At 45.7% G+C, this 26,141-nt stretch overlaps 1 protein-coding gene across 2 annotated transcripts in view; it reads left to right on the top strand.

The window, feature by feature from the left end:
- CFDP1 (craniofacial development protein 1) overlaps positions 1-25,916 on the top strand; it is a 35,796-nt gene extending 9,880 nt beyond the window's left edge. Inside the window, exons 4-7 of one of the 2 annotated variants that reach the window (XM_058155245.1) lie at positions 1,788-1,885; positions 7,413-7,514; positions 21,149-21,307; positions 24,018-25,916. In XM_058155245.1, coding sequence (XP_058011228.1) covers positions 1,788-1,885; positions 7,413-7,514; positions 21,149-21,307; positions 24,018-24,108 — 450 coding nt within the window. In that variant the 3' untranslated portion in view covers positions 24,109-25,916. Of the gene's footprint in view, positions 1-1,783; positions 1,891-7,412; positions 7,515-21,148; positions 21,308-24,017 lie in introns of both variants that reach the window. The other variant, XM_058155244.1, reaches the window with a different exon arrangement.
- The last annotated feature ends 225 nt before the right edge of the window (positions 25,917-26,141 follow it).

The raw sequence follows: 26,141 nt of genomic DNA, 5'->3' as shown, positions 1-26,141 counted from the left end.
CCTCGGAAAACCAGGGAGCCAATTGAGATCTACGCTGGGTCGGAGGCCGCAAAGGCACGACACGGTCCAAAGCCCCAGCCGTGGCCCGTTCCCAGGCCGCAACCAGTTCTTACAACTGTCATGGTTTATGACCGTAATGGGCAGGGTCCATTACAATCATAACTCAAGAACTATCTTATTAGCCAGAAATACCTACCTTCTACCTCAACTTTTACTGAATTTAAAGTGGCTGTGAGAATGTTGGGCCTTTGTCTTATCACTTGAGGTTTGTATAATAACAACTTCAGGTTGTTAGAACCATATAACAATGTCCCTTTCAGTGCTCTTCTGTTATGGTAATGAAATGGTAAGGAGTGATGAGAATGAGACTTTGATCTGTAACAATCCCTCCATGCAGACACATTTTCGCTGAAAATAAGTTTTCCGAGCAGCTGCCTCTGTGCTTCTGTACATGGGCAGGAAGGACCTGAAACTGTAAAAACTAGGAATGAGATTTGCTGGGTTTCATCAAACAAAATGTGATTGAAAAGCTGGGTTGAATTTACAAGGAAGGACTTCAGGCAATATTTGGTTAATTATGGCAATGGGGAGTGGAGGGACACAGTTGGAAAGCACAATGTCACATGACCCGCCACTTAGTGACGGACATTGTGGCTCTCCCGGTTGCCCTCACTAAGCAAATCACAGGTTGTTAAGCAGAGACAATCATGTGGCAGCCATTTGTGAGCTCCTGCCAGCTTCTCCGTTGACTGCTTGCAGGAAGTTGTCGAAGAAGGTTGCAAATGGTTATCACGTGGCCCCAGGACACTGCTCATAACTGTCTCTCATTCAGCCCTGTTGTAAGTTTGAACGGTCGCTGAACCACTTGTCATTAAGTGAGGGCCCCGTATTGTCAGCCCTCTGAGGTAACCCAGACAGGAAGCCCAGACTGTGAACATTAATTACCTCTTTTATTATAAATTTCTAAGTAACAGAATCTGAAAGCACGCTCCCACCCACCTTCCCTCGCCTTTACTTTCCAGAGAACTCGGAAAGGTCTCTTTCAGAGATCCTTCCTCCATCTCAGCCCTCCTTTTCCTGTCCCACAAGGTTATTCGCACAGCCCATTGCAACTACTGACAAGAGAACGACATTCTTGTACCTCACTAAACTATGTTTTCTTTTGATCAGGTTTTACTGAATAATCCAAGATGGATTTACATACAGGTGGTTCTCGACCACAATTGAGCCCAACACTTCCATTGCTAAGCAAGACGGTCATTAAGTGAGTTTGCCCCGTTTTACGACCTTTCTTGCCACAGCTGTTAAGTGAACCACTGCAATTGTTAAGTTAGTCGCACGGTTGTTAAGTGAATCTGGCTTCCCCATGGACTTTGCTCGTCAGAAAGTTGCAAAAGATGGTCCCCTGACCCCGGGATATTACAATTGTCATAAATCTATGCCAGTTGCTGAATTCTCATCACATGACCCTGGGGATGCTGCAATGGTTGTAAGTGTGAAAAACGGTCATAAGTCACTTTTTTCAGTGCCACTGTAACTTCAGACACGCTGTAACTTCAAACAATCGCTAAAAGGAATGATTGTAAGTCAAAGACTACCCGTATTGTGCTAAACCAACAATGGATCATAAAGCCCAGCTAAGACAAAACCTTAGCAAATCACATTGTAGATGAGTGGAAGGTCTAAACTATTTAATATGTTGCATGCATTGAAAGCGCCTGAGGTACTTCCAACGCTCAAACAAATGTGTCTTTTTTATTTTTTTATTTCCTCTTTTGCTTAGTCAGCCGATGAGAAGAATATGTGCAAGTCTCAAGGGGAACCAAAGGAAACTGAGAGCAACAAAATCACTGTCACCAAAGTGTTTGACTTTGCTGGCGAAGAGGTGAGGTAAGTTCGGCCTCTTTCCTTTGCATTCAGTTGCTCCATTCAAATAGCAGGGGACAAGGACCGTGTTATAAATTGCTTTTTGTTGCAAAACATTTAAACCTTAAAACATTTCACAGGATTGTAAAACAGCAGAGTTGTATTAAGATACACATACAATAGGCAGATAGGAGTGGTGTGGTGGCCTAGAGGTGGAGCTCTCACCTCACAATCAGGAGGCTGTGAGTTCGATCCTAGGTAGAGGCAGATATTTCTCTCTCTGGGCACAATGAGAATATATCTGCTGAACAAAGCTCCACATTGGCGTCAGGAAGGGCATCTGGCCACTAGAACACTCTGCTAGTTCCATTCAGTTGCCCAGACTCCACCCCTCAAGGGATTATGGGGTTGTTAAAAGAAGATGATACAATAGGCAGATAAGTGCCTGTTTGAGTTTCCGCAAAGCTGGTGTCCCCAAGGTGCTTTTTCCAAAGGCAACTCCACTTTGTTTTTCCTTGAAAACGTTTCGCTTCTCATCCAAGGAGCTCCTTTTGATTGAACTGATCACCTTAAATTCTGTTTTAAGACCCAAAAGTGCTTTTTGCAAAAGGCAACTGGACTTTCTCAGCATTTTCTTTGGAAATGTTGTAGAGCTGCTTGGATGAGAAGCGAAATGTCTTCAAGGAAAAACAGTCCAGTTGTGTTGTGCCTCGTCCTCCCTCCTCTCCTCAGCCGGGCCCCTCCTGTCGCCTTCCGGGCCTGCTATCAGATTCAGAGTCTGATAATGAAGAGGAACGGCCTGGCATGCATCCAGCCCCCAGCCCTGGCCCCATGCCCGGACAGAATGTCGGGAATGAACAAACAAACCTCACTCCTACAGCGTGTGAGCAGGGAGCCAGCCACGTGCTGGAATTACCGGCAGCAGATCCAGAGGAAGAGAATTCACAGTGGACGGATCCCCGCTTCCGGAGATCTGAGAGGCGACGTCAGCAGAAGGAAGGTAGGGGCAGGTCTTGATAAGTGCTGAGTCATGGAGCCACACCCCACAGTCTATATAAAGGATCAGCTTGAGTCAAGCAACTTTTTGAGTCAAGCAAAGTCTCATCTGGTTTGCTGAAGTCACAACTTGGATTCCTGCCTGCCCTGAGAAATCTGAAAGGAATTTGGCAAAGCTGCAGAGGCTTCGTGGCCACGCTGGATACGGACTTCCTAGACCTGGTCATCGGAGGGGGAGGGGGACACGACAAGTTGCCTTTTGAAAAAGCACCCTTGGGACAACCATGACCTTGATGACTGAGGATCTCCATAGATACTCAGAGCTGGTGGGTGAGCCCGTTTTGGGCTCCTATTTCAAGTCTCACCAGGAAGCTCTTCAAAACCCCAGTGAGAAATTGGGGAGCAATCCCAGTAGTCCTTCAGAAATTCTGAAAAATAATTCAGAATCTGATCGGTAAGGGCTGCACTGTCCTTTAAATGTCCACCAGTTTTAGTTCCAAGGCCTGGGAAGGAAATGGCTCCATTCAGTTTGGGGAGCTGAAAGTCCAGAAAAATGCCCAAACCTCTGAGAAATATTCAGAGCAACCTCGATGAGGGCCATGGAGAAGCTTGAAAATCTGGGACTGAAGAGAGGGTAGCTTGTTGCTCTTCCTTAGAGGTTTCAGAAGGAAACTAGGCCAGTTGCTTTGGGAAGTGAAGGCTTTGCGTAACAAGAAAGTGGTATTGAGTTTTGCATTAAGCAGAGTTCCCTAAATAAAAGATTCAGACTGGGATAAAGTCATCTTCCTAGAGCAGAGGTAGGGAACCATGGCCCCTTTATGACTTGTGGACTTCAACTCCCAGAATTCCTGAGCCATGGCTGGCTCAGGAATTCTGGGAGTTGCAGTCCACAAATCATAAAAGGGGCCATTCTTGCCCACCTCTGTCCTAGAGAGACGCTATGGTTCCTCCCTGGACAAATAGGATAGGATAGGATAGAACAGAATATTGGAATGAAATGGAATTAGGAATAGAACGGAATAGGACAGGACAGGACAGGAATGGAATGGAATGATATGGAATGGAATAACTTTATTGTCACTTTGAATGACCACTAATCGGCATACATTAAAATGAAATTTTGTTGCACAGGGAAAAATGAAAGCACAAATCTGTTAAGGATGTTGAAAACGGAGGGGTGAGGCAAATCCCTTACAAGGTCATGCAGAAAGGAAAAAACAGACGGGAGTAAAACAACATGAGAAAGATCAATTTACGTGGATGGTTTATTTAGTCTTTATCTCAAATGTGGTTATTAAACTCAAGGAATTACTTTTCAAACAAGTTCCCACCGGCATTCAGAAGCCAGTATCTGACTTGTAATTGGAAAAAGATTATGTTTTTGAGATTAACCACTGCTTTTTCCCCCCCAACTTGACCTTTTTACCCTGTGCTCTGTGTCTCTGCAAATCCGTTCCTTGGCAGTTATCCATTCCTTCACAGAGAGGAAATGCTAATTTGCTTCTTCAAGCACAACCGTTTGATAAGCCCCAAAACTTACTGCTGCTTTTTAGTTTCCTGGAGAAAAATATATTCGTTCTCTGCCTTTTTGGAATTCAAGCCAGGGGTACAAATTTGTTCAGTCAAACCTTTCTGCCTGCCACTTTTTGGCAGCTATTCCTCATTCTATAAATTGGGAAAAACTTCAACGCCTAGAACAGCTTTGTAATTTTGGGTGTGTGTGTGTGTGTGTGTGATTATTGTTGGTGGTTGTCGTGCATTTTAATCTGCTCAGAGAGCATGTGCTCTTGGGCAGATTAAAAGAAAACAAGTCCCATCGTATTTTGGCTGCATAGCATAGGGACCATGTTGGATCAAACAAATATACCAGTCGCCGTTCTGTTTCCCTGCAGCCATCTGGAAACTCACAATAATTAGGGTATGTGCTTCGGAAAACTTTCCCAATTGTGTTCTCCAGAGTCTAGATTCAGAGACAGGCTGTTTCTGCTCTGAAGGTGACCTTAGCAGGCATTCATAACTAGGTGTTTGGTTTATTTCCTACACACACACACACACACACACACACACACACACACACACGCACGCACACACAGAGGGAGAGAGAGATACCACTTCTGAGTTATCCCAGTTGGCAGCTGTTCCGTTTTCTGAATAGCAAATTCCAGAGTCCACGTATCTCCTAGGTCTGGGATGGCAAACCTATGGAATGCATGCCACAGCTGGCACACAGAGCCTTCTCTGTGGGCACGTGAGCCATTGCCCAACTCAGCTGTACTGCGCATGCGTGCTCGCGTCTCCCACCGGCCAGTTGATTTTTGGGATGTGCAGGGGACAGGGTGCATGCAGGAGATGTGTGTGCATGGACGAGGAGGTCACACGCGGGGGCAGGGGTCACACACACATAGGTGGAGGGCGGCGGGGTGCGGCTTGCCCCCACGGCCCTTTTTTGTGGCCAGGAGGCTCCCAGGAGTCTCCACGCGGCCCGTTTTGGATGCCAGGTAAGGGCAGGGCCCGCACGGAGCCTGGGGAGAGCAAAAAACAAACCTTCCAGAAGTCCAGAAACAGGGCTGTTTCCGGCCTCCAGAGCCTGGGGAAGGCCGTTTTTGCCCTCCCAGAGACTCAAGAGAAGCCTCCAGAGCCTGGGGAGGGCAAAAAACAGGCCTTCCGGAAGTCTGGAAACAGGCCTGTTTCCAACCTCTGGAGCCCAGAGGAGGCCATTTTCGCCCTCCCTTGCATGCGTGGGGGGTTTCGTGTGTGCATGTGCAGGGGAGCGCACATTTCATTATGGGTGTCGGCACGCACACGCTTTTGGCACACGAAGAGAAAAAGGTTAGCCATCACTGTCCTAGATAATTTTCCTTTTTATTAATCTTCAGAATTTCCCATCGTCCAGTTTAACTGGGTGTCCTTGGGTTCTCTAGACATGGAAAACAGACATTGTGTATTCTCTGCACAGTGCAATAGAGAATATCCCTCTATCATGTCTCCATTACTTTTAAACTACCTGAAGTCCAAACATTTTTGACTTTCCTGGGAAAGATTCTGTCTGATCTTCTGTCTACATTCTTTTCTTCTATTCTATTCTATTTCCATTGGTAGCATGTGTTGGTCTGTTTATCCCACAGTTCCCTTTTTGTTGAAGAGAATTTTCAGTGAATGCTGTGTTTTCAGAGGATGTCAAACATTAAGCTGGGATTGGAAAACAGTTTGAAGTTAAAAGTAGGCAGTGTGGATGCGTTTTTTTCTTTTTCTTTTTCTTTTTTCTTATTCTTTTTTTCATTTTTGAGACATTATTGACTCCTGGCAACTGCCTGGACAAGTCCCTGCAGTTTTCTTAGCAAGATTTTGGAAATGGTTTGCCATTGCCTTCTTCCCAGGGTTGAGAGAGAGTGACTGGCCCAAGGTCACCCAGCTGGCTTTGTGCCTAAGTTAGAACTAGAACTCACAACTGCCAGTTTCTATGTAGCCTGGTGCTTTAACCGCTAAGCCAAACTGGCTCATAATATAGAATTGGCCCAGTGAAAAGTCCAACTCACTACAAATAAATGTATTACCTACTTTTAGGGAAGGTATTGTTTCTCAATATGAGGATTGTAGAAATACAAGAATTCTGCTGTATGGAATTTATGAATTTCAGACTGATGTATAGAGAAACTCGATAGCCTGAGTACACTAGCGAAATGCAGAGTTAGGAAAAATTTTGGCACTAGATATTACAACTTTCCCAACACGCCTCTCTATATAAGCATTTGGGATTTGAATTCCAGTCATGAAATTGAGAAGCAAGTTCGTGATGATTGTGTATATAAAATAAAGGAGAATATTTGGGGTTGAACTGAGGTGTCCTTGGTGCTCCCTGAGCTTAGTTGTTTTCTTGCAAATGTTTCATTACCCAACTAAGTAACATCATCAGTGCTAGAAGGAAGGAGGTTGCGGAAGAGTGGAGGAGGAAGACGAGAAGTTCTGTGGGATCCTTGATGCTCTCTGAGCTTGGTTCAGAGGTGGTATTCAGCCAGTTCAGACCAATTTGGGCAAACCGGTAGTGGCGACTCTGGTGTAATGCCATTCTGTTTAGCCACGTTTCTGAGGCCTGGCGCATGCACAGAAGGCATACATGTGGGCAAAGCGCATGTGCAGAAGGCCAGGCGCATACATGGAAGGCACGCGTGAAACGAGCGTGCACATGCAGGACAAACCAGTAGTAAGAATATGTGAAACCACCACTGGCTTGGTTGTTTTCTTGCAGACATTTCATGATTAAGTAACATCTGCAGTATATATATTGATGTGCTTGGAGCCTTTCAAGAGTTGATTGAATAGGTTTCCTTACTTGCCGCCTTCCTTGGCTGGTTGAAGGAGGGTAAGAATCATTCTGCATCTTCTTAGCTGAAGCTTTTTTTTTAATTGTGCATGCAATGCAGACAAGTCCAGGCCCCACTTCCAGAGATTCTGCAGTCAGAATTCAAAATGGGGACCGAATCGGAAGGACGGAAGGAATGGCTTCTGCTTTAATGTCCTGTTTCCTTTTCTGTCTTTCATCCCTCTGGCAGGGTCACCAAGGAAGTTGACGTTGCTTCAAAGGAAGCCCAGCGCTTTCGGAAACAGCTGGAGCCGAACGTGGCGACCCAGACATCTCATCCGACTGTTTCGGGGTAAGATCCTGAGAAACTCTGTTCATCCGGTGCAGATCACTCAAATATGGGAATTGAGGGAATTGCAATGGCATCTTTAGACCCAGCGGTTCCTTCTTCCTCACCCAACCTAGAAAGGAAATGGATGGATGCAGAGGAGTAGTTCCCTGGTATTGTCAGCCAGCCCAACTTGGTGAGTTAGACAAGAAAGACTCTTGATTCCATCTGTAGTGAAAGTACACTTTACTAAAGCAAAATGGTTACAGAAGAAGCAAAGCTGAATCTGGTTTTTCACACCAAAAGCATTTGGTTAACTCTTTCCTTCTCCCCACCTTCTTCCCTTCCATTCTTCCTGAGTTCTAGGTTTTTTCTCTCCTTGATGAGTTTCCACCCGTTGCTTCTTGTTCTACCCTCAGGTGCTTTGGAGAATAGCTTGACTCCCTCTTCTTTGTGGCAACCCCTGAGATACTGGAACGCTGCTATCATGTCACCCCTAGTCCTTCTTTTCATTAAACTAGGCATACCTTATGTTTTAGTCTCCAGTGCTCTAATCATTAATGTTTCAGAGGCAGGACAAAGACTTCATCATTTGTATTTCCAAATATTGCAGGTGTCTTTCGACCGCAGGCCCTGTTTCTATAATAAGTAGAACCTTCCCACTAATGAGATTGCAATTAGGAAAAGAGTTCAGTCCATGGGTGGGTTCTACTTACCTTTACTACCGGTTCGCAACGGGACCGCACACGCATGCGCAGAAGCTTTCTGCCGACGTCCGAATTGGTGGGCAGCGCCTCCTGCCGGTTTTACTACTGGTTCTTGCAGACAGCCCACCACTGGTTCAGTCATGTTCCATCTAATCCTGCTCAGTTTGGATAATCCTAGTTAGCCTGAGTGCTGGATCCTATCTTACATTTGCCAGTATCCTTATCCCAAACGGCTGCTTATGATTGATGGAAATTGTAGCCAGATATTTGTAGGGCACGAGCCTGAGAATTTCTTTGTATCCTGCCTTTATTATTTTTACAAAAAACTCAAAGCAGTGAACAAAGACTTTCCTCCTATTTTCCCTACAACATTAACCCTCTGGGTTGGGCTGAGAAAAAGCTACTGACCCAGTCACCCAGTTGGTTTTCATGACTAAGGCGGGAATTGAACTCGCTGTTTCCTGGTGGTTGGCCCAAAGTCACGCAACTGGCTTGCTAAAATGGGACATGAACTCACAGTTTTCCACTTTCTAATCCAGTGCGTTAAACACTAAACCAAATATGGTTTTCAAATGTCCTAATGCAACTTAAAACAGTTGCAACCTTCTGAATTTGCAAATAACTTAGGCAGTTAGCTGATATAATCTAAGGCTGGGGTCACAGAGCATGCTAAATACTAGGTTTCTTTTCTTTCAATTCCCTTGTATCCAATTCTCCAGCAGTAGATACTGCTGGGACAAGTCCCTGCAGTTTTCTTGCCAAGGTTTTCCAGAAGTGGTTTGCCATTGCTTCCTTCCTAGGGCCGAGAGAAGTGACTGGCCCAAGATCATCCAGCTGGCTTTGTGCCTAACTCAAGATTAGAACTCAGGGTTTCTCGGTTTCTAGCCTGAGGCCTTAACCACAATGCCAAACTGGCTCTCAAATACTAATTAACAGAACATAATTTGAGAGCCAGTTTGGCATTGTAAGTCAAGGGCTACTGGTAGTCTTATCAGGAACCCCGCCCAGGTGTTTGTGGAAATCCTCACGGCATATGGAACGTGGGGTCTGTGCAATGAATACATTCCTGTCCTACGGAGTGGAGAGTTGGTCTCTGACAGAAAGCCACTTGAAGAGACTAGAAGCATCTGAAATGTGGATTTACAGGCGATTGTTACGTACAAGTTGGGTTAACAAATTCGAAAAGAGGAGGTGATAAGCCACCTGGGAAGGCCAAGGGAAATCATCAAAATCATAAAAAAACGAAAGTTAGAATATATTGGATATGTGATGTGACACCTGAAAAAATACGGCATCCTTCACTTAATCCTCCAGGGAAAGATTGAAGGCAAGTGAGGTCCAGGCAGAAGAAGAACATTATGGCTTCAAAATCTAAGGGACAAAACTCAGCAGCATTTTTTCGTGTGGCTGTTGTTAAAAATAGGATCACCAACATGATCGCCAACGTCCGATGACGGATATGGCATAAGAAGAAAAAGAAGCGCCAGCCACCAGGGGGCGCAAGACCTGGCCTGGTCTTCTGAGCCTTTAAGGCATCTATTGGCCCAGTGACATCACGACTCACAAGCCATCCAGATTTAATTACTATTGGAAATCTCTTTTGTTTTTTGTTTTTTTGTTTTTATTTATTTTTGTCACACAGTATATATAAGCATAAGCATGAAATAACTATACAATATATAAGCATATATATAAGTATGAGTGTGTAATAACTATATTAATTGGATATAATGAAAGGAAACAATAGGACAGGAACAGTAGGCACGCTTGTGCTCTTATGCACGCCCCTTACAGACCTCTTAGGAATGGGGTGAGGTCAATAGTAGACAGTTGAAGCTTTGGGGATTTTGGGAAGAGACCACAGAGTCAGGTACTGTATTCCAAGCATTAACAACTCTGTTACTGAAGTCATATTTTCTGCAATCAAGATTGGAGCGGTTAACATTAAGCTTAAATCTATTGTGTGCTCGTGTATTGTTGCGATTGAAGCTGAAATAGTCTTCAACAGGAAGGACATTGTAATGGATGATTCTATGAGTTAAACTCAGGTCATGTCTAAGGCAGCGGAGTTCTAAGTTTTCTAAATTCAAGATTTCAAGTCTGGTGGCATAAGGTATTTTGTTGTATTCAGAGGAATGGAGAACTCTTCTTGTAAAATATTTCTGGACACGTTCAATTGTATTGATGTCAGAAATGTGGTGAGGGTTCCAGACAGTCGAGCTGTATTCAAGAATTGGTCTAGCAAATGTTTTATATGCTCTGGTTAGTAGTGTAGTATTTCTGGAGAAGAAGCTACGCAAGATTAGGTTTACAACTCTTAAAGCCTTTTTTGCTATGTAGTTGCAGTGGGCTTTGGCACTTAGATCATTGGATATGAAAACTCCAAGGTCTTTGACAGGGTGGGGGTCATGTATAAGGTAATGTCCATCAAGCTTGTACTTAGTGTTTGGGTTCTTTTTTTCCAATATGTAGGACTGAGCATTTGCTGGTTGAAATTTGGAGTTGCCAAGTTTTAGACCATTCAGATATAAAGTCAAGGTCTTTTTGAAGGGTAGCTGTATTGTTGGTGGTGTTAAATAGTTTGACATCGTCAGCAAAGACAACACAATTACTTGTAATATGGTCACAGAGATCATTAATGTATAATATGAAGAGTGTTGGTCCAAGTGTTTGTCAAGCTAGAGTGGACCTCTGTGTCCATCAGCTGCACAATCGGACCCGTTCTGCAAAGGAACAAAATTGATTAATTGAAGAGGTTGTTCTGGATGAGAGATGCAGCACCTTGTTAGCTTGTGAGAGGGTCTCTTTACTAAGGAAAGACCCCAGGACAGAGCCTTGAAGTCTAAACCCAGAGTCCAGTTGCAGGATTTCTGAGACAGTCTAGCTGTTTCATTCTGAGCTCGCTTCATTTTTGAGGAATCTATTTTGGAGCTGGGGGTTTTTGTTTTGTTTTGGCTGTCCCGGCTGGTGTCCATCTGTGCAATTCATTTCCTGTAGGTTTAGCAAACCATGGCTCCTTCTGTGAACTGCTTTGGGTTCACTCATTGTTTTTGCTGGATTCGGGTTTAGAATTTAGAACAGATTAGAGCTGGAAGGGACCTTGGTGGTCTTCTAGTCCAGCCCCCTGCTCAAGCAGGAGAAACTGTGCCATCTCAGACAGGTGGCTGTCCAGTCTCGTCTTAAAACCCCCCGTGATGGAGCGCCCACGATTTCTGGAGGTAAGTTAATCCTGTCCACTTGGCCTTTCATGGATTTAAAGCAGGGGTCTCCAACCTTGGCAGCTTTAAGACTTGTGGACTTCAACTCCCAGAAGGAAATCTGGAATTTGAAGTCCACAAATCTTAATCCCCAGATCTTGGACAAATCTTGATTTAGTGCGGGGGTGTCAAACACAAGGCCCACGGGCCAGATCTAGCCTGTGATGTGGTTCGGTCTGGCCCACAGGGCTGTCCTAGAAAATGTAAGCGGATGGCCCACGCGGCATCGGCCCGGTTTACCCAATGCGAAGAGGAAACATGCCCTCAGTTTGGGGAGTGGAACCAAGCTGGCCACGCTCACCCAGTCGGCCATGCCCGCCTGGCCCCCCCGAGATCAACCACAGCCCTGATGCGGCCCTCAATGAAATTGATTTTAACACCTCTGATTTAGTGGGTTCGGCTCGGGGCTGCAACTCCTTGATGCCATTCCAACCTGGACAAGGAGTAGCTGACTCATTCAAGCAGTAGCAGCCACGGAGGAGGAAGAGGGGAACTGCGTCGAGCATCTGTCCTTCATTAAACTGCTCAGCGCTTTGTGGAAACTGGGAACCAGCTGCAAAGCACAGATCACCAGCCAAAAGGGGAGCTTGAACCCGCTCTGGGAAATGCACCTCGGAACGAAATCCAGCTTCTGTACTTACAGGGATTTTCCTCGAAGACACAGTGCTAGACTCCAAGGGGCAGCCCCAGAGCAGGAATCCTGCAGCTGGTTTGGGCAACCCTGACTTGGAGCAGTTCTGGAAGGTAGCACCGGCGCTCAGTTCAGCAATGCATTGGCAGAAGCAATACAGATCGTCCTACATTTAGAACCATTTGGTTAGTAACTTTTCAAAGTTACAACGGTGCTGAAAAAGGTGATTGTGGCCGGTTTTCACACATACGATTGTTGCAGCATCCCCATGGTCATGTGATCAAAATTCGGGCACTTGGCAACTGGCATGACAATTGTACTGTGCCACGGTCACATGATCCCAATTTGTAACCTTGCCAGCCGGCTTCCAACAAGCAAAGTCAATGGAGGAAGCCAGATTGACTTAACGACGGCCTGAGTCACTTAACAATTGCAGTGATTTAATAATAACCTAATAATAATAACAATAACAACAGAATAACAACAGAGTTGGAAGGGACCTTGTAGGTCATCTAGTCCAACTCCCCGCCCAAGCAGGAGACCCTACACCATTTCGGACAGAAGGAGTCCAGTCTGTTCTTGAAAGCTTCCAGTGCTGAAGCTCCCACAACTTCTGAAGAGAACTTCTGTTCCATGGGTTGATTGTTCTGTCCTTATTTTTCCTTATTTCCAGGTTGAATCTCTCCTTGATCAGTTTCCATCCATTATTCCTTGTCTGGCCTTCAGGTGCCTTGGAAAACAGCTTGACACCCACCCACCCGCATTCTCTCTGTGGCAGCCCCTCAAATATTGGAAGACTGCTATCATGATTTGCTTACCAGTAGTGGGGGTAAAAGGTTATAAAATGGAGCAAAACTCACTTAACCAACGATCCCCATCCTTTGCGGCCCAGCCGGGGGGAGGGGAGAGGGAATGGTTACAGGTGAGCAGTGGGCAAGTGCACACCTGCACACACAGCTCCATTTGCGCAAGCGGCAGGCACACGTTTGCCACTCCCACAAATAGAGTTGCGTGCCCTCACCCGCTGCTTGTACAAGTGGAGCTGTGCACATGCTCACCCGCTGCTTTCATGGGCCTGGGGTTGGGGACCCCTGCACTTAACTGCCTTGCTTAGCAATGTGGAAATGTGGAGTTCAATTTTGGTTGTAAGTCGAGGACTGCCCACAACCCATGGCTTTGTAAGGGAAGGCAAAAACATTCTCTTCCAATTGTCAGATCTTTTGAGAGCAAACCAGATGCTAAGTGCTAAATTCCTCACTGGGGGGCTTTGAAAGTCCAGGGAGCCTGGCAGCCTAGGATGAGAAAGGTTGCTGGGATGTCCTTCACCCCCGAGAGCAGCATCTATGGTGGTCACCAGATTCCTCATCTAAACAAACCCCATTTCCCATCTGGAAGAATGGTCCTGTTTTCCAAAGCCTCCGTCTTCATTCTTGTTGCTAATAAAGGCCCCAGAAGTGGTGTCAAACGTCCCACTCGCTCAGTTCGAAAAGAAAGACTCTCGGACCCATGGTTAGCCAAAAGTGCATTTTACTAAAGCCAAATGGTTACAGTGGAAGCAAAGCCGGATCTGGGATTTTCGCGCCCAGATTCATGGTTAACATCCCCTTGTTCCCACCATCTTCCTCCCCAGGTTATCGGTCAGCGTCCAATTAGGCGCTAACCAGTTGTTTGGGTAATGGTCCCTGGGTTTGTGGGGTGGATGGTTCTGCATTCCATAGTTCAACCTTGCAACAGCCAGCAACTATCACAGGACGGCATGATGCATAGCTTTGTTTCCTCTGATGCAAACCCCCCTCCCCTTTATCCCACCCCACAGCTCTCCCTCCCCTTCAAGCATGGCAGGCTGATAGCAGGCAATAGCAATAGCCCTTAGACTTTGATACAGCTTCATAGTGCTTTCCAGCCCTCTCTAAGCGGTTTACAGAGTCAGCCTATTGCCAACAAACAATCTGGGTCCTCATTTTACTGACCTTGGAAGGACGGAAGGCTGAGTCAATCCTGAGCCAGTGATAATCGAAGTCATGATAGTGGGCAGAGTTAGCCTGCAATACTGCATTCTAATAGACAGGAAGAGGGGGAGGGAGGAAGGAAGGACGGTAGCAATAGCACTGTCAGACTGTCTCTGATTATATTTAGGAAAGAAAACACCTTGACTTCATTTGAAAATAAAGAAAAGTACTTTTACTAAATACATCTGGACTGCAGCCGTATAAAGTCGAATCTGAGACAAAATATGGCTAACATCCCATATCCCCTCGTTAGTCCCTCCTCCCCACAAAAGGTCAGGCAGGCCTGGTCCAATGCCAGCTCCTTCTCCCCCCCCCCCCCCCGCCCCAATCTTCTTCCGAAGGTCTCCGGCAGTTTATCATCTCAGGAATGCAGGGTTGTTGGAGAGCCCCCCCCCCCCCTGTCTGGCATTCATGCTGATTTCAAACCTTTCCTCCCCCCTCCATTCTTCTTTTATGTCAGACGACGCTCTTAAAGGGCCCTCTTCTCTTAACCTGGATAGGATACTAATACATCTTAAGTCTGTGAGCTATTTTACATTAAACATAATGACATTGCAATCTAACTACTGAATATAGATTGTACAAATAGAAGTGAGGATTGGAATGGAGGCTGACAAGCACTTAGACTTAAATATTGCTTCATGGTGCTTCTCTGAGCAGTTTCCAGAGTCAGCCTCTTGCCCCCAACAATCTGGCTTCTCATTTTACCAACCTTGGAAAGGCGGAAGGCTGAGTCATCCTTGAGCCGGTGAGACTCGAACTGCTGAAATGGTGGCAGCTGGCAGTCAGCAGAAATACCCTGCACTATTGTATTCTAGAATAGAATAGAATAGAATAGAATAGAATAGAATAGAATAGAATAGAATAGAATAGAATAGAATAGAATTTTTTATTGGCCAAGTGTGATTGGACACACAAGGAATTTTCTTGGTGCATATGCTCTCAGTGTACATAAAAGAAAAGATACGTTCATCAAGGTACAACATTTACAACACAATTGATGGTCAATATATCAATATAAATCATAAGGATTACCAGCAACAAAGTTATAGTCATACAGTCATAAGTGGAAGGAGATGGGTGATGGGAACGATGAGAAGATTAATAGTAGTGCAGATTCAGTAAATAGTTTGACAGTGTTGAGGGAATTATTTGTTTAGCAGAGTGATGGCCTTCGGGAAAAAACTGTTCTTGTGTCTAGTTGTTCTGGTGTGCAGTGCTCTATAGTGTCGTTTTGAGGGTAGGAGTTGAAACAGTTTATGTCCAGGATGTGACTTTTTGACTCGTGCAGTATACAGGTCCTCAATGGAAGGCAGGTTGGTAGCAATTATTTTTTCTGCTGTTCTAATTATCCTCTGAAGTCTGTGTTTTTCTTGTTGAGTTGCAGAACTGAACCAGACAGTTATAGAGGTGCAAATGACAGACTCAATAATTCCTCTGTAGAACTGAATCAGCAGCTCCTTGGGCAGTTTGAGCTTACTGAGTTGGCACAGAAAGAACGTTCTTTGTTGTCCTTTTTTGATGATGTTTTTGATGTTAGCTATCCATTTTAGATCTTGCGAACCTAGAAATTTAAAGGTTTCTACTGTTGATACTGTGTTGTCTAGTATTGTGAGAGGTGGAAATATGGAAGTATGCATGGCATAGCGGGATGGCAATCCTGACAAGCGGCTTCATTCCTGGAGAAAGCTGTGCACATGAGGGTCAGCTGATATCTATCATTTTTTTATTACTAGATTCCGCAATGAATTTCCCCTCAAAGGAGCATCCCAGGGTATCACTGCAATCGTTCTCATCCAAGCACTTTGCAGAAATTACATGATAAGTTCCCTATACCAAAACCAGACCATTTTAACCTGGGAGCTTGTTTTTGTGCCTGGTTTGATGCATCCTATTAAACCATCTTGTCATTAGTTATTGTGGTGCATGGACTCCTCCATTTGTGGCTTGATGTGACAAGCCATGGTTAAAACAACTTGGCTTATTGTGGTTTGCCCACAGCAGGCCTTCCGAATTTCAGGCCATAGTGGGACTTTTTTAACCCAGAGATTTGGTTAGGGGGCCTGCAGCGTTTTCCAGGAGAAGTAGATGGTTTTCCCAGGAATATCATTAAAATAACCATAAATATTTCTGTAGGAAGGAGCTGAGGTTTGAGAGGGCCTGCTTTGTCCTAACTTGGGGAGTTCACAGCAATTGCAAGATTTTGGTCTGTGGTTTATGGGTTTGCACAATTTGCTTGTTTTGTGACTGTGCTCGGCCGAATTGTCACTTTTGTTCTGCTTTGTGGCAAAGGTGAAGAGCTGCTGCTTTTAAACTGGCCCAAGAGCATTTAAACGAAGTCGCTTGGCATGTCATGGCTCTTAATCTGCCACCAGGAAGGAGGTTTGCTGTCTTCCCTGTACAATTCAGGCTGTGTGTATCATACAGATGGTCCTCAGCTTATAACCATTATTGAGCCCAAAATTCCTGTTGTTAAGTGAAACATTTTTAAAGTGAGTTTTGCCCCATTTTACGACCTTTCGTGTCACAGTTGTTAAGTGAATCACTGCAATTGATAAGTTAGTAACCTGGTTGTTAAGCAGATCTGGCTCCCCCATTGACTTTGCTTGTCAGAAGGTCGCAGAAGGGGATCACCTGACTCTGGGGCACAGCAACGGTCATAAGTATGAACCAGCTGCCAAGCGCCCAAATTTTTTTTTTTAATAATTTTTATTTCCATTTTCCAACATCATATTTATGTACAAACTATTATCCATCATTAATCATTAATTTTTATTTATTACTGATTCAGGCCTGCCCGACTGCTACTTCCTTTCTTCACAACCTCCCTCTCTACCCTCTACTACTTTCACATCCATCCTCATCTCCTTAACTTTACTACTTCCTCTCCTCCTTCTCCACTCCTCCCTTCTTCCACCCTATCTAGCCTTCTTATTCCCCTCCTCCTTCTCAACTCTTTCCTACCTACTTTCTTCCCTCCTTCTACTCCTCTCTCCTTTTCTTTCTGAAATGGCAGTCGGGCAGCCCCAGTATCATTTTAAATTTTAATTTCATATCTTCAAACATTACTGTACATTAATAATCAATCCATGTATCATTCAAGCGCCCAAATTTTGATCACGTGACCATGAGGAGCCTGTAACAGTTGTAGGTGTGAAAAATGGTCCTAAGTCACTTTTTTTCAGAGCCGTTGTAACTTGGGTCACTAAATGAACTGTCACATGTCTAGGACTGGCTGTATAGAAAGACATATAGAAACGTATCTATATTGCTGAGTTTAGGGCTTCCAAAAAGCGAAGTCAATGGAGAAAAGGTTCCCCTCGGACATGCATGCTGGTCGTTCCTGACTCTAGGGGGCAGTGCTCATCTCCGTTTCAAAGCCAGCGCTGTCCGAAGACGTCTCCGTGGTCATGTGGCCGGCGTGACTCAATGACAAAGGCGCACGGAACGCTGTTACCTTCCCACCAGAGGTGGTCCCTATTTTTTCTACTTGCATTTTTACGTGCTTTCGAAACTGCTAGGTTGGCAGAAGCTGGGACAAGTAACGGGAGCTCACCCCGTTACACGGCAGCACTAGGGATTCAAACCGCTGAACTGCTGACCTCTTGATTGACAAGCTCAGTGTTTAAGTGACTCAGCGTTGGGATGCACTGAGCCAGTGCGTCCTAACTGAGTCACTTAAAGAACTGCAGTTTAGAGCTGTAGTCCTATGAACAATTTTTGGGGAAAGCCCCCGCTGAACTCCGCCTGGTGAGTTCAGAATAAACACGCATCTCTCTCTGGGGGAGGTGGCGGTAGAGGGGGAAGGGGGAAGGCAGTAGAGAGCCTGGGAGTGGAGATGGAGGGCTTTCTTCCTGGCAAGTGAAAGGACTTCGCAGCCAGGCTGACAACAAGAATCTCTTGAGATCCCGTGTGATGCATCTGATCCGCCTCCTTTTCAGCCTTTCTTGGCATGCATCCTCCAGATGCAAAGACAATAAAACCGCATCATCATGAGATACAAAGCCCAATGGTCCAACAGGTGGGAGGAAGCTGGTTTTTCAGGCAAAATAAATAAATAAATTAAATTCTTCATTTACGACCGGTCACTTAGAGACCGTTCGAAGTTACGACTGCCCTGAAAGGGAGGACTTAAGGCCCAGATTTGAAGGTCTGACAATCAAACCCACCCACCCCTCTGCAGTCACCGACCGAATTTGCCAACAGGCGGCATTTACAGCTGTTTGCAGTGTCCCACGATCACATTTTAAGACGTTTTGCCCCAAACCAGCATTTCCGGTTTTCAGGAAAGCTGCACCCATAGGAAACCATGGGTTCACTTAACAACTACCAGAAACAAGTTGGTTGTGTGGTAGATCTGTTTTACAACCATGATGCTGCAACTGTAATGGACAGGCTCCATTAAGGTTGTCCATCAAGGCCTCCCCTTATTTTGGAGTGGAAAAGTGTTATATTTACAGACCTTCCAAGGTGAGTAAAATGAGGACCCAGATTGTTGGGGGCAAGAGGCTGACTCTGTAAACCGCTTAAAGAGGGCTGGAAAAGCACTGTGAAGCGGTCTGTAAGTCTAAGTGCTATTGCTATTTTCCTTCCTTCCATCCTTCCGTCCATCCATCTATCCATAGTTTGCAGTGGTTAAAATGTAGTATTGCAGGCTGATTCTGCCCACTGCCAGAAGTTCAATTCTCACTAGGCTCATGGTTGACTCAGCCTTCCATCCTTCCGAGGTCGGTAAAAATGAGGACTCAGATTGTTAGGGGCAAGAGGCTGACTCGGTAAACCACTTAGAGAGGGCTGTAAAGCATTGTGAAGCAGTATATAAGTCTAAGTGCTTTTGCTATTTGGCACTCGAAGGAAGCGAGGAAATAAACGTTTTTTATCAACATTTAGCCGGGCTGCTCATCTGAACACAGACCTCATTCCTTTAAACTTTGCCTCTGGTTCATGGAGAAAGAGTTTCTAACTGAAAACTGAAAAAACTAGGCTTGGAAAAGTCTCTTTTTTTTTTTCCTTGAGTGGTTCATTAAAATATCCTGAACTTTGGGGATGTATGTGCGTGTCGCAGCTTCCCATCTTATTTCATCTGCTTAAGAATGCCAGTCATTTCCTCTCCAGAGTTTCAGAATGGCCTGAGGTCGATTGAAGGGAAGTTCTCCTGGGAATGCAAAACAAAATCTACTGTACAGATGTAAAGCCTCTGCTAATGGACAACACGACTTTGCGCTTCACGGATTTTGTGATTGATCCGCAGTGGAGCCTGTGAGATTGTGTGGTGCTTTCTGTCTGCCCTCAGGGCTACACTGTTGTCACTTAGAGGATGGCCATGTTTCACTAGGGAAGAGCCAAGCTCCTTCGTGGTTACCCTTTCTTGAGCCAGTTGTGCTGAAGAATCAGCGACGGTGGCATTTGGCAAGCGGTGGGGAGCCGGTTTTAGTGCAGGGCCCCACAGAAATGGTATTTTAGGTTTGTTTATCCTGCATTTCAAGTGCTTTGCTTTTTATATTAAGCCTCTCCAATGGGATTAGGAATCCACTTGTTGGATACAAATGGATACTGCAATTTGGGTGGCTTAAAATCTTGCTGCTGTTTCACAAAGGATACTGTGGATGGTAGGCTTTTGACACTGAAGAGTTACGTATAGGAAGTTAAAGTAACAGAATGACAGAATTGGAAGGGACCTTGGAGGTCTTCTAGTCCAACCCTCTGCTCAAGCAGGAAACCCTCTATCATTCCAGACAAATGGCTATCCAGTCTCTTCCTAAAAACCTCCACTGATGAAGCTCCCACAACTTCTGGAGGCAAACCGTCCTACTGATTAACTTTTGTCACTGTCAGGAAATTTCTCCTTAGTCCTGGGTTGCTTCTTTCTTTGATTAGGTTCCATCTATTGCTTCTTGTGCTTTGGTGTCCTTGATGTATGATCACAACTGAGTCCAAAATCTAAAAATTTCCATTGCTAAGCAAGGCAGTTGTTAAGTGAGTCGTGCCCCATTTTATGACCTTTTTCACCACCATTAAGCGAAACACTGCGAATCATTAAACGAATCCAGCTTCCCCCATTATTTTGCCTGTCAGAAGCCATCTGGGAAGATCACAAATGGTGATCACATGACCCGGGAGACCGTGCAGTTGTCATAAATGAGAGCCAGTTGGCAAGCACCCGAATTTTGACCACGTGGCTGTGTGACTTAACAATTAGATAACATTTAGAACAATCAAATTTCTTGCATTAACCCTTGCTTTGCGGTGAAGCTCATGAAATAAAATTTAGAGTATTCTCTCTATACAGTAGCCATAAAATTGATGATGCGAACCACAGTTCACACTTTAGAATCGTTCAGAACTGGGTCTCATCTCTGTCTTGGTTAATCATTCAGAGATGTGGATAAACATGGTGTGAGAACAAGGCAAAGGTTGCTCCTGGCTCGCCTCTGTCACAGGCTGCTCTCGGCATTTCAGCTCAAGCTGAATCACTGTCAGTTGTAGAGCTGAGCTAGTTAGAGCCGCAGTGCAGCATTGGCTCTAAAGATGTCCTCGTTACTGAAGTTACAGATTAACAGAGTTGGAAGGGACCCTGAAGGTCATCTAGTCCAACCCCCCCACCCAAGCAGGAAACCCTACAGCATTTCTGACAGATGGCAGCCCAGTCTCTTCTTGAAAGCCTCCAGTGATGAAGCTCCCACAACTTCTGTTCCACAAGTTGATTGTTCTCACTGTCAGGAAATTCCTGCTTATTTCTAGGCTGAATCTCTCCTTGTTCAGTTTCCATCCATTGTTCCTTGTCAAAGCACCTTTAGGTGCTTTGGAAAACAGGTTGACCCCCTCCTCTTTGTGACAAACCCTCAAAGGTTGGAAGACTGCTATCGTGTCTCCCCTCGTCCTTCTCTTCACTAGACTGGGAATTCCCAACCTTCTCTCTGGAAACGGGAGTTGTGATGAACTAACAGGGAGGATGTTCTGCAGAAGTGCCAGGGTGGCATCTTGTCCAACAGTTGGAGAAATGGGCCAGTCCATCATCTCAGAGTTGTCCTTATCTTCTGCTTTACCTTGGCAGAGTGAAGCGGCCTAGCAGCATTAACAGCCTTCTGGGGAAGATTGGCTCTAAAAAGCAGAAAATGAGCACGCTGGAGAAGTCCAAGCTGGACTGGGAGAACTTCAAAGAAGAAGAAGGCATCGGTGATGAGCTGGCCATCCACAACAGAGGGAAAGATGGGTAAGATAAATATTCTGTTCCCTTGGCAACTGCTTTATTAATGACACTCGCTGCTCATGCTCCCAGAAGCAGCATTATTTTCCCCCTTTTTTTTAATGTCTGTGAGATTCCTTAAGAACCTTGATGCTCCACTCGCTGTTCCAACCAGTTCCTCACGTTTCTGGGACCAAGATGCAGGCATTCCACTTGGGTTTGGCTTTAGCAAGCAGAAGTAGAATTTGGGACAAATCGTGGGTTTGTTAACCCTTTGCTTGAGTTGACGCAACCTATATGTAAGGAACCTACTTGCCTTGGCATCAGTTTAATGTCAGGGTTCCAAGTAATACACCCATAGCAAACAGAACTCCCATGCAAGCAGGTTCTTCAAAGAACACGTTTATTGAATATAGCATATTGGCACAGACTGGTGAAAACCGACTCCAAAGGTTCCCACAATTTTCACCTAATTAAAAGTAAAAATTTTCCCCCTTTTCCCAAACAGTCAGTCACATGGTCACAAGGTGCTCTCCGGTTGCTTGGAAACTTCACTCCTCTCTTCAGCCACCTGTGGGAATGTCCTTGATTCTCAGGTGCAATTATTTTGTTTTGGCTACAAAAACCCAGCCATCTCTATTCCCCCCCACATCCCTCAGCACCATTGTGGCAGCACTGAAGCCTCCAAGATGGCCTAAATCAGGCCAGCTTCAGAGTTGACACTATAAGTAAAACACACAAATATTACACAATAGTTTGGCTGTTCTGGGTAAACCAAGCCTGGCCTTTCTGTGGCCTGATTTGGATGTTCCAGAATGGCAAAAGAAACACAAGCCTTATCTTGGTGGAAAAATTTAGGAACCAGGATTGTTCAAATGAGTACAAGTTTATTCCATGCTAGTTCTCTACAAGGATCTGAACTACTAACAGTCAAAGCAAATTGGTGGTAGATAAGAATCAACAGAATTTAAGGTGGGCTGGGCTTAGATCTCTTGTGGGCCCGAAAGGACTCCAGACTGATGACCTGCTTGACCCCTCCCTCGGGCTCAGCCATCTCCTACATTTCTGGCCTACTATGGGACAAATCTTCGGAACACCTTCAGTTTCGGGGTGCAGGGAGCCTTAGAAAGCTCTTCCCCCAGGACCATAAAGCCACAGCACTTAGATTTATATACCGCTCCATAATGTTTTACAGCACTCTCTGGGTGGTTTACAATGTCAGTATATTGTCCCCAACAATCTGGCTCCTTATTTTACTGACCTCAGAAGGATGGAAGGCTGAGTCAACCATGAGTCTTTGGTCAGGATGGAACTCCAGGCAGTGGGCAGAGTTTGCCTGCAATACTGCATTCTAACCACTACCCCACCACGGCTCAGTGCCTGCATTGACTTCCATGGCATTTGCCCTCACCGGCATTATTGAAAAAGTGATTTGTATCTGATAACCACCTGGGCAACCCAGGTTATATTCTGGAAAGTAGGAGCTTTCCAGAAGCATTCTCAGTCTTTTCTAGCCATATATAAAGATGCCTGTGGTTGTTGTGGCCGGCCAGTGGATCTTGCAGCAGATTCAGACAGTGAGGAGGTTGGGGAGGAAGGTGGGCCAGTCCTGGAGTCTGGGGAAGGCTGACGAGGGCTCTGCGTTGGAGGCAGAGGTGGGGCCAGGACCGTCTGATAGCTGTCAGCTGCCTTCAGAATCGGACATCAGTGAGGCAAAAGAACAGCTGGATCTTGTTTCCAGTGTACGCATGCGCAGAGCTGCCAGGAGAAGGGAACAGCAGTAAAGCCACAGGTGGATGGTGAATGGCCCCTCCCTTAGGGAATAAAGAGGAGTGAAGGGGAGGGGTGTTTGCAGGAGACAGTGAGTTAATTTGGGTGAAGATCTGTTCCTGCATTCTTGCCAAATATTGTCCATTACAGTGTGGAGACTGAAAGATATCGGCCTGGCCACTCTCCAAACCTGATAAAGGTTGGTAATTGTGAACTATCTTGAAAGACTGTGGGAGAGGAAAGACTTTGCTGAAGAGGAATTCACTGTACATGAAATAAATGTCAGGGTTCCAAGGGACACCCCAACAAAATAAGGCTCTGAGGCTTGAGATTCCTCAAAGTTCCAATTTATTAGAGATGTCATGTTAGCACAGCTGGGAAAACCCGAAACTGAAAGCTTCCAGGTTTTCCACACCCAGTTGACAGTTCACAGCCCTATCCACAAGTTCATCACATTGTCCAATCAACTCTTCACACTCAATTGGATACAGTCTTCAGGCAGTCTCCATCAGACGCAGGCAAAAGTCCTTGAATACGGAATGTTGTTATGACTAACTTTCTATTGCTGCAACAACAACCCCCTCCCAACTTCCCCAGCTAAAATATGTGGCAGTTAAGAAGCAAAAAGAAAATTGCCTTCCAAAACTGAAAAGGGGTTTATCGGGACGAGGACTCAGCTTCGTGCTGCTGGGGTAGCCTAGGTCAGAACAGCTGGTATTGCCAGCATGTGCTCCTTTGAGGTAGGGAGGCTGTTCTGGTCATGGGCAACTGAAACAGTGAAAGGCGTAGTTGAGAAGCTTAATTCGGAGATGTGGCAAGGAATTCCTGGTGCAAGGGAAGTCAAGAGGAAGGAAGGGAAATAAACCCAGGAGGGGCAGTGCCCTCTTTCTGGCTATCCTGCCTCCCGGCTCATCCAAAATCTGCCCTCTTCTCTCTGGGGAGCTGACTCTGTGCTTCCTCCCTGCAGGTACCTGGAGAGACGAGCCTTCCTGGAAAGAGTGGATTATCGTCAGTTTGAGCACGAGCGAGATCTCCGCCTGAGCAACATGAAACCTTGAACCAGGGGCCGAGTCCGACTCTCCGAATCCAGCCATCCCCAGCATGGCCTCTCCGGGACTTCTCTCCCACCGCAATAGTCAATAGGTGAACTGAGGACTTTGCCAGGCAAGGGGCAGCTCCGGGCAGCAGATAGTTAGTTTAACTGGGCACATCCTGTTGCCCGTTTCTCGGCCGGGGGAAAAGGGGCTGCAAGGCCGATTCCCAGCTTGTCCACGTTTTTGGTAGTTTGGAAGAACACAGCAGACTCGGATTGTGGAGTTGCTGCCATCCCCTCCTGCTTGTGCCCGTCGCCTGGGCGCTGGTTCTGCATGACACCAGCCCTGGGATCCCCCACGTTGCTGGCACCAGTGGCCCCCTTGTGCCACTGAAAAGAGCCCCACACAACACACACGCGCACACACGCAGTCTTGCATCGGACCAGTCTCGGGTTCTGGGGAGTAAAGTAGCAGCCCCACCCCCACCCCCAGCCTGCTTTCCTAAGAGACTTTCCCATTCAGGAATCCACAAGCTTCCTTCTTTTTTTCTAATTCCTTTTTTCCCAGGTGTTTTTTTAATTTTAAAGCAGCCGCTCTGAGCTCTCAGGCCCTGCAGAAATCTCCTAAGAGCAGCAGCCTGCCTGGGAAGGAGGGAGGGAGGGAGGCGAGCCAGCATCTCCTTTCTTCCCTTGAATAAGTGTTAAATCGGTTCTGGCAAGTGTGTCTTTCTTCCCCTCTTGGCCAAGGAGGCCAGGCAGCCTCCTGGGACTCGAGAGGAACTCCACTTCCCTCCCCAGAAGGCACTTTGCAAACTCATTCTCTCCATCCCAATCTCTCGTTCTAGGACAGACAGCGTTGAAAGCTGTCATAAGGTAGTCTTCGATTTATGACCGTGCATGAGCCCCAGATTTCCGTGGCTAAGCAAGACAGCTATGCCCCCATTTTTATGACCTGTCCTCCCAGAGTTCATAAGTGAATCACTGCAGTTATTAAGTTAGTGAGACAGTCGTTAAATGAATTTGGATTCCCCATTGACTTCGCTAGTCGGAAGATCGCAAAAGGGGATCACATGATCCCAGGACACCAACCGTCATAAATGTGAGCCAGGTGTCAAAGCATCTGAATTTTGATATGACCACAGGGATGCTGCAAAGGTCATAAGTGAGAAAAATGGTCATAACCAGGGGGTGGGATTCAGCCGGTTCATACAGGTTTGGGGGAACCGGCAGTTGTGACCTGTGGGGGGGGCCTGCCCACCCGCCCAGGCGCTATGCCGTCCTCTGGAGCTGCATTGTTTTAAGCCAGGCGTGTGCAAGCGCGCACACCTATAATTTTGGTGCTGGTGTGAACTGGTTGTTAAATTATCTGAAGCCCACCTCTGGTCATAGCTCACCTTTTTCACTGCCATGGTAATTTCAAAGGGTCACTGAATGAATGGTTGTAAATCAAGGACTACCTGTGGTTGAATCCCTAAAGAGTTTTGAACAGAGTTTTTTCTTCACTTAATACTCTGAGGAAATTCTCTTAAACATGTTACTGAAAACTTGGCTGTTTGTTTTTAATATCTAATTTATCATGTTTGTCCCCCAATTGTCTGTTGTACTATATCCTAACCTGTCTATCCCAGCCTCAGTCTGATCCTGCCCATCGAGTAATCGAACGTCTGTGCAGCACGCAGGATCAAGAAGAGATCTCTTGCAGGGCAGTTGATGGCGGGAGATCTTCTCGTATCAGTCTAAAAGGGGGGAAAGAACATCACTGTACACCTTTTAATAAAATAAGTGACTTCAGTAAACATTAACATTTTTAAAACAAAATGGATTGAGTGGTCTCTTAAATCTTGGAGGTTTTCTGACCCAGCTCCCCAAACACGACAAACCCTCTGTAGTTGAAGCAATGATTCCTTTATTAAGAGCACCTAATAATTATTTAGGCAAAAACTTTCTCTCTCACCGCAGGCTAAGAAGTCTGTCCAGCAGGGAGATGAATGGTTGTCTGCCACACCTATTCATCTCTTCTCCCTGCCTTTTATCCCCAGAGCTAGGGAGGGGCTTTGC

Source organism: Ahaetulla prasina, chromosome 12 (genome assembly GCF_028640845.1).
Source record: "Ahaetulla prasina isolate Xishuangbanna chromosome 12, ASM2864084v1, whole genome shotgun sequence".
NCBI classification, from domain to species: Eukaryota; Metazoa; Chordata; class Lepidosauria; order Squamata; family Colubridae; genus Ahaetulla; species Ahaetulla prasina.
Note: the sequence above shows the minus strand (reverse complement) of the source record. Positions and strands in the feature narration are given on the sequence as shown.